This window comes from Limulus polyphemus, unplaced genomic scaffold (genome assembly GCF_000517525.1).
Source record: "Limulus polyphemus unplaced genomic scaffold, Limulus_polyphemus-2.1.2 Scaffold2455, whole genome shotgun sequence".
NCBI classification, from domain to species: domain Eukaryota; kingdom Metazoa; phylum Arthropoda; class Merostomata; order Xiphosura; family Limulidae; genus Limulus; species Limulus polyphemus.
In genome coordinates, this window is record NW_013668065.1 from 5,695 (window position 1) to 15,060 (window position 9,366).

At 35.3% G+C, this 9,366-nt stretch overlaps 1 protein-coding gene across 3 annotated transcripts in view; it reads left to right on the plus strand.

Annotated features, from left to right (window-relative positions):
• Positions 1–245: 245 nt before the first annotated feature.
• Positions 246–9,366, plus strand: part of LOC106467000 (dual 3',5'-cyclic-AMP and -GMP phosphodiesterase 11A-like) — a 30,942-nt gene continuing 21,821 nt past the window's right edge. For 2 of the 3 annotated variants that reach the window (XM_022395080.1, XM_022395081.1), the window contains exons 1-6: positions 246–1,227; positions 2,555–2,719; positions 3,375–3,464; positions 5,183–5,326; positions 7,650–7,717; positions 8,197–8,290. In XM_022395080.1, the coding sequence (XP_022250788.1) occupies positions 295–1,227; positions 2,555–2,719; positions 3,375–3,464; positions 5,183–5,326; positions 7,650–7,717; positions 8,197–8,290 (1,494 nt within the window). In that variant the 5' untranslated portion in view covers positions 246–294. The remainder of the gene's footprint in view (positions 1,228–2,554; positions 2,720–3,374; positions 3,465–5,182; positions 5,327–7,649; positions 7,718–8,196; positions 8,291–9,366) is intronic. The other variant, XM_022395082.1, reaches the window with a different exon arrangement.

The window sequence follows — 9,366 nt, forward strand, 5'->3', positions numbered from 1 at the left end:
GTTATTAAAAGGTTGCTGTATAGAAGATAAAGAAAATATACAGATTTTTAAATATTCGGTATGTTAAGAAATACGACAAGCTATATATATATACACGCGTTATAAATTACTGTAGTATAATAATCAAATGTTAATGAAACAAAATTTTCTATATGTATTTTAACGAATTAATACAAAAACAACAAATATATGCCCTTAATTTTTGACCCAAAATAGGTGTAAACTTTTTAATTTCAGGACGATGACTATTGTTGGCTCATCGTAGATACTTTGACTGAGTCACCTGGACAGTAGATGACCTCCATGCCATTGTGTCGATTAGAGGTAACGTGTGACGATGACCAAGCGTCATCTGAAGATCAGATGGTCGCTGCTTCTAACACAGAGCAAGTATCACCAGTTCCCAACACGAAGGTTTTATCACTCGCAGAGGTAGAAGATTGGCTGGACGACCACCGCGATAACGCTGCTGATTACTTTCTTCGGGAAATGGACATTAAATTTATCGATCGATGGCTGATGACTCATGGATTTTTTTCCACTCGAGAGTACATCGCTTCGCGGCGGAACTCGAATACACCGAACGATAGCGATGAGCATCTGCTTGTGGACCAAACTTCCGGTTATTTTAGTGACGGACCACAGCTAACAACTCGTCCACGCTTGAAGTCTAAAAAGTTTCTTCGTCAGAATTTCGCCCGTTCAAAGAGGAAAAATGCACTTCGAGAATCCGAACCAATCAGTCAGAGTACCGATAGTCCAACCCACGCGCGGAGACACAGTTTTCGAGACTTCAGGAGATATCTCTCTTTGCCATCTCGGTCTAGTCACATTCTAAATCACCTAATTGAATCCAAAGTTCGAATACCACGGGTACCTTCGAAAGGGGTAGAGGCGAAACGGGAACTTAGATTTACAAATGAACGACAGTTTTTCCTGGAGATTGTTCAGGAGATAGCTCATGACCTTGACGCTAAAAGTCTGACTTGGAAAATTATTACTAACCTTGCAGTCCTTGTGGACAGTGATTGTGCGTCTTTGTATCTCATTGAAGGACCGAAAGACAAGCGGATGTTAGTCTCTAAGGTTTTCGATGTGCATTGTGGGACGGACATTTTCTTGCCTGGCTCTGGAAAGGACGACGAAATCAAAGTTCCATGGGGCACTGGCATCATAGGTCATGTGGCAAACACTGGAATGACGGTGAACCTAATTAACCCTAATCAGGTACGTTTCACACTACAACATACTTGTAGGAAAAGGTTTGGTTTGTTTGAAATTTCGCGTAAGGCTATGTGCGCTAGCCGTCCCTAATTTAGCAGTTATAGACTAGAGGAAAGACAGCTAGTCAACACTACCCACCGCCAACTCTGGGGTTACTCTTTTACCAACGAATAGTGGGATTGACCGTCACATTATAACACTCCCACGGCTGAAAAGGCGAGCATGTTTGGTGTGACGGGGATTCGAACCAGCGACCCGCAGGTTACGAGTCGAGCTCCCTAACCACCTGGCCATGCCGGGGCCCTAACCACCTGGCCATGCCATGCATGTTCGTTGACGGGGATTCCTAGAAAAAGGAAACTTTAAATCTAGAAGCAGTTGCCTTAGAATCTAGAACTAGTAAATTTTCAATGTAGAATTGGAAGACTAAGTTTAAATACATAAATAATGTTTATGGATCGTCCACTTCTGTCACCACTTTGTTACGATTGTACTATTCCCAGTCTTCCTGGTTATGCCCATCAACGTTATTTAGATTGTACTTATTATTATCATGAATGTAAACATAACAATGTGCTGTTTCTAACTATAGTCAACAACACGTAGATTTAGATCTAGGTTTTGTTTCGTACCGACAGCATATTATTTTCTTCATTCGCCTCTCGGTTTATTCGTTCTCTCTCACATCTCCCGATCTTATTTTCTTTTGTTGAACTCTTTTATATATTCCTTCATCGAACCTTACTTAGAATGCTGTAATCCACTAATCCCTTAGAGATTAACTAAAACTGGCCGCTTTTGGCCTCTTCCACTCCAACCACTGTTCCTTACACCTAATTTCATAAAAATATTACACTTTAAATCTAGGAGTAGAGAGTGTAAATTCAGAGTCGGTAAACTTTAAATCTAGTAGCATTCAATTTTAAATCTAGGAGCAGCAATATTAAATCTAGAAGAAAGTAGTTGTATCTAAGTCTGGAGTAAGCAGATTTTTAATGTAGAGTTAGCATACTTTAATTCTAGAAAAAGCATAACTCAAAGTGTAAGTTTTTCATGGCGATTAGAAAGACACGAGGCGAGTAAATATAACATATCTTTTAAACAAAAGTATTGATTACCTTAAAACTTTAAATCAAAACAAGAGGAGCCACAGAAACGCTAGCAATTATGGATAAGGCTTACCAATGCTAGGCCTACTTGCTATATATAGTGTATTAATACTTTTCATTAATTATATATATCTAATCACCTAAATGGGTCACTGCACTGTAAGTATTTCAACACTAATAATTGACGGTTTCAACAAATTAGATTATATTTTCTAACACAGGATCCAAGATACAATGACGAAGTCGATAAGATACGTGGCTACAGAACAGACACGCTACTCTGCATGCCTATTAGAAACGCTGATGACGAGATTATAGGCGTTGCTCAGGCCGTAAATAAAAATCTTCAAAGTGGCGAGCAGCAGTTCACCGAAGAAGACGAAAAAGTAATTTTATTAAGCATTATATATGATTGTATGTATATATATATGTATGTGATTTATTCTTCATAAATATACAGTTGCAAGGTATTGGTTCGTTCATAACCATTAGTTCACCAATGAATGTTTTCCATGCAGTTAAACATTATCATGAACAGTAAAAACACATTACGTTTTCAATCATACGTTACAAGTTCGTGAATTCCATGTATCTTTTTTTTGTTTTTGTTTGTGTTCATTCCTGGACAAAAAACGTATGTACACAAGAAATCATAGAGTATTTTAGTACTTTCAATTATTTTTTTTGCCACTAAGGTTTGAATAATTGATAACTTTTTGCTAGTTACGAGCTCACAGGGATACTGAAATGTGTAAGTCGTCAAGAAAGGAATCTTCCAGTGATATTGGTAATGAAAACATAAAATGATTTATATTTTAACATTGCCTATTTTTTTTTTTATCGTTTAGAGAACATCTCTTTAGTCACTTGTTTTACAATATTTCTACACAGTACCAAACAAAGAAAGTTGGTGCTTGCTCTGAATTAATTATATTGTTTCTTGGATGCAAACTACTTTTTAATTTAATAAAATGTATATGTTTTTTCTGTGCGTATTTTTCTGAGGAAAGTAAAAAAAAAAAAACTCTACAATTCCATCAGCTCGCCAGGGCGTACCTAGAGTTTTGTGGAATTGCCTTAACCAACGCTCGTCTTTTCGAGATGTCCCAGAAAGAATACGAAAGAAACAGGGTAAGATTACACCTTTCTGTCTTACACAACGTTCACACACATCTTTCCGATTACATCGTTCTGTCTGACACAACATTCACACACACCTTCCCGATTACATCTTTCTGTCTTACACAACATTCACACACATCTTCCCGATTACATCGTTCTGTTTTACACAACATTAACACACATCTTCCCGATTACACCTTTCTGTCTTACACAACATTCACACACACATCTTCCCGATTACACCTTTCTGTCTTACACAACATTCACACACACCTTCCCGATTACACCTTTCTGTCTTACACAACATTCACACACATCTTCCCGATTACATCGTTCTGTTTTACACAACATTAACACACATCTTCCCGATTACTTCTTTGTTCTTTACACAACATTCACACACATCTTCTCGATTACTTCTTTGTTCCTTACACAACATTCACACACATCTTCCCGATTACACCTTTCTTCCTTACACAACATTAACACACATCTTACCGATTACTTCTTTCTGTTTTACACAACATTCACACACATCTTCCCGATTACTTCTTTGTTTCTTACACAACACTCGCACACATCTTTCCGATTATATATATATTTCTTCCTTACACAACATTCACACACATCTTCCCGATTACACCTTTCTTCCTTACACAACACTCGCACACATCTTCCCGATTATATATATTTCTTCCTTACACAACACTCGCACACATCTTCCCGATTATATATATTTCTTCCTTACACAACATTCACACACACATCTTCCCGAGTTTAACTTGTTTGACAGAATAAAAAATAATAATTTTGAAACCGGTAAAGGAGTTAATAACATCTGAAAGTTTCTGCAACAGAAAGCAACAAAATAAAAAAAGTAAAATAACGTCGAAGAAAGAAGCGTTCTGTACTCAAAGCCTTAGATTCATTAGTTTGTTTAAATAGAATGAAATATAATAAAATCACACGTTGAGTGTCTTCACTTCTCACACGAAAAACTGAATTTTTTAGCCACTTTTCAACCAAGATCAGATGATTTCACTTAAACTAGTTTATGTGTGTGTGTGCGGGGAGGGAGGGGGATAGGGGGGTTTCGTTATATAAAATAAATAAGTAAAAAAAAAAAAGAATTCAAATGTAAAATTCTCAACACTTAACTGCAAGTGAATTAACCTTCAGGCAACCGTAATAAACTTTGCTCGATCTGGAGAATGTTAATCACATTTCCACCGGAGTCGAGCTTACCTGCAAGTAAAAGTGACAATGAAAAAAAAAAATTTTAACCACAGAACGCTTAAGATACTTGAAACAAATTTGAAAAAGTTGCTGATATGATTGCTACCTCAGTGCAGATTTCTTGATAAACGTCTGATTTATATTATACCTTAATAGTTTTCTACTTATACAAAGTAAATAAAGACAGGTTTAAATTTCAAACGACTTACAAGAAAAATGTTACTACGAGGCTTAGCTAATTTGTTTGAAAGAATGGTGGTCAGCGGAAAGTTTACAAACTTACAACTCTGAAATCCGGGGTTCGACTCCCGGTAGTGGACAGGATACACACACACACAAATCAACAACAGTAACTGAAAGAATAACTTAGTTTCAACTAGCCATTGTTAACGATTCTTGATATTTTTTTATTCATTCAGTTGCAATAATGTTTTAAAGCAAACTTAATTCTTCGCTTATGTAACTTAAATCGTTTTAACAAATGTTAACAGTCACTACTAGAAGTTGCCCACGACTTATTCGAAGAACAGACGTCGCTAGAGAAAGTTATCCTGAAGATTATGCAGAGGGCGCAACAGTTGCTGAAATGTGAAAAAGCGGCCGTTTTACTCCTTCAAGAGGGATCCGAGAGCGAGGTTAGGCCTAACTTTTTGTGTGTATAAAAACAACCGATCATATACACGTAATAAAAACACCTTAGGTACGTCGCACGGATGTAAATGAATAATTAAACAGCCACTGAATTTCCATCTCTCTTACGTCAATTATTTATAATATTCATGAAAGTAAATTATACATCTGATCGTTACATCCATCGCACGCCCTAGGTTAATAGAAAAAAAAACGTTAGACTAAAATACAATATTATATATATATATATATATGATTTATATTTGACCTTGAATTCCAATATTGCTAACCGCCTTATAAAACAGCAATGCCATTACAGAAGGCTTTTATCACGATTGAAATGGATAAGGAGAAAAAAGATCACTATACAAATTTAATTCCGTAGATGGTCGATGAAATTCTCCAGCAAGCCGTCAAAACAAAATACACATTTTAGGCATAAAATACAACGAAATAAAAATGATGACATAAACAAACAGCGTGTTTTATATACGAAAAAGTTGGTAAGTTTACTTATAGTCTTCAGAAACTTGGATATTTTTCATCTACTAGCCAAATTTCGTTACTTTATTTAAAAGACTGTCCCCCAGTGGCTCAGCGGTAAGTCTGAGGGCTCACACCACTAAAAAACGATAGTTCATTGTGTAGCCTTGTGTTTAACTATAAAGAAACAAATAAAAACTGTTATATCTTATGAGATTTAATTTTATATTCATGCTTTCAAAGCATTAAAAGATTTTACACGTCATGTTGAAATATGTTAGGTTTCGGCCAACAATTTTTTGGTTTTAAAGGACTGTTCAGAACTTTAACATATAATGCATACCTCGGGGTGGCAACATTTTAACATGTAATGCGTACCTCGGGGTGGCAACATTTTAACATGTAATTCATACCTCGGGGTGGCAACATTTTAACATGTAATTCATACTTCGGGGTGGCAACATTTTAACATGTAATTCATACCTCCGGGGTGGCAACATTTTAACATGTAATGCATATCTCCGGGGTACATACTTGTTCTCAGTCCCACGGGGCTATTTAATATCTCTCATGACGGAGCTAAATCCGGGGTCTTCCAGATGTACTTTCAAATATCATCAATGATATTCTTGATGCAAATGAAAACATTGTTAAAATGTTGCCACCCCGAGGTATGCATTATATGTTAAAATGTTGCCACCCGGAGGTATGCATTATATGTTAAAATGTTGCCACCCGGAGGTATGAATTACATGTTAAAATGTTGCCACCCGGAGGTATGAATTACATGTTAAAATGTTGCCACCCCGAAGTATGAATTACATGTTAAAATGTTGCCACCCCGAGGTATGAATTACATGTTAAAATGTTGCCACCCGGAGGTATGAATTACATGTTAAAATGTTGCCACCCCGAAGTATGAATTACATGTTAAAATGTTGCCACCCCGAGGTATGAATTACATGTTAAAATGTTCCCACCCGGAGGTATGCATTACATGTTAAAACAAGTTTTATTGGTTTTTTGAAGAAGTTTTCCAGGAGAATCCAGCAAATGCTAGAAAAATTGACTATTCCATCAATAAATTAAAATTATCGAAGTTACATTTTAAGCCTAAAAATTGAAATCTTTGATAGTGGGAAAAGAACTTCTAAGCGACAAATTTAAATATTAGAGGAAGCATGAAGAGTTTTTTTTTATATAAGTTGATTTTTTTTGCTTGTACATATATAATAAAGAAAACATAAACCTATCAGTATGAACCACAAGTCGGCGAAGTAATAGGAACGCAAATATGTAAAGAAAATAAACCCATATAATTAATCCCGAATGCATTCAAACTGCGGAGAACAAAAACAAAACGAAAAACTGTATCAGTTGCTGTAAAGAGTATAGACTTCGAAGAAGGTAATTCCGGAAATAGCTTTGGGGATATCTCACCTTATCAGTTAACTTCCGCGTCACAAGTGAAAATATGTTCTACAAACAACTGATGAACTATAATAAAAAACGGGTAAGGCCAGACTGATTAAAACAACGTCTCATGTTGACTCACTATCCGTCTGTTTTATAGTCAGAAAAACTTTTTTTTTTAATAATTTGTGCGAGGAGAAAAATGTTTACAATCACGTTGTGTGTAAAGAGAGACATAAGTAAAACTTTGAAATATTTTTCAGAAGATGAAAATTTCACGGATATTTGATTGAAATATTTTTCAGAACGCGAAATTTTCAAGGATAGTTTATTGAAATATTTTTTCAGAACGTGAAATTTTCAAGGACATTTGATTGAAATATTTTTCAGAACGTGAAATTTTCAAGGACATTTGATTGAAATATTTTTCAGAACGTGAAATTTTCAAGGACATTTGAACTGACATCTTCCCCTCTTGCTCCATTTTCACCCGTAATCAGGTAAGCTTTTAATTAGAAAACACGATAAGGTGAAAGTTACAACCAGTGGAAAACAGAATTTGAATAGTTGTTGCTTCAATTAGATGATAATAATTTTAAAACAAAACATAAAGTGAAATATTTAAACATAAAAATTGTAAAAAAACAACAACTTGAAACAAAATTGAAAATGGTTATAACTTTTTTGATATTTTCATTGATAAAATATTTGTGTATCCACGATATATTATGTCAAGAAAAAAAGCAAGTATCTCTACGAGAATTGGGGGATCATCCTTTATTATCTTTACACTGCCCCCTGCTCCCATTTTTACATTTACTTGTTTTACTACTATTTTTTATTAGGGTGAAAAATTTCATTATATTATATTATCACAAACGAACGGGTATAGTTTTAGTATTTTTTATGCTTAAGAGTGTATTGAAATTCAATTTTCATTATGACTCAATATTATTATTATTCATATCTATTAACTCAGCTCAGCAGAACCCGAAACGTCCTTGGGCCTCCTCCGTTTCGCCAAACGAGTTGTTGCAACAGGAGAAGTACTAAATATTACTGACCCTAAAAAGGTATTCTCAAGGAAGTCAGTATTCGGATCTGTACGTGTTTGTTCTATAGCTGGTCCGAAAGGGCTGTGTTCATTTTAAGGAAGTTTATATTTTGATATAAAGTTGTTTGTTCTGAAATCTTTGCTAATGGAGTAAATGCTGGATCTCTAGGTTTGATGATTCTTAAGAAACTAAGTGCGTGATCTACCTTAAGTACGTAATTAAGTAAACGTTTTGATTATTACAAGCGTTTATTCTTAAAGCAAATTGTTAATATGTCTGTGGTATTGAAGGAATTTCTGGACTTTGGTACATCACTGTGGATGCTTTGTTAATGTTGTTTTTAAGTATAGTAGCTCAACTATTTTCAAAACGATAAGAACTGTGTAAGTGGTGGCTTTAAACTAAGCATTAAATATCAGTTAATATAATAATATTATAATATAATATAACGAACAATATTTTATCTGTTATATAAAGCAAAGTGTGTGTCCGGGAAAAAAAAACTCGGTCGTATATCTGTCATTGCCTATCTGTTCCCTATACGTTTCCTCATTTCTTGATCAATCAGCACCAAAGTTGATACAGGATAACACGAGGAAGGTCAGGAAGGGGTTGGGGGTTGGACCCCCACCTTCTATATAAATAAACGTAAATATGTTTATGTATCTGTTCCTTATACGTTTCCACATTTCTTGATCAATCAGCACCAAACTTGACACAATGATACAGGATAACACGAGGAAGGTCAGGAAGGAGTTGGGGGTTGGACCCCCACCTTCTATATAAATAAACGTAAATATGTTTGTGTATCTGTTCCTTATATGTTTCTACATTTTTTTTGTCAATCAGCACCAAACTTGATACAGGATAACACGAGGAAGGTCAGGAAGGGGTTGGGGGTTGGACCCCCACCTTCTATATAAATAAACGTAAATATGTTTGTGTATCTGTTCCTTATACGTTTCCACATTTTTTTTTGTCAATCCGCACCAAACTTGACACAATGATACAGGATAACACGAGGAAGGTCAGGAAGGGGTTGGGGGTACTCCGATTTCATATTGATAGAATTCTTTAAAACAGTATGTCTTTAT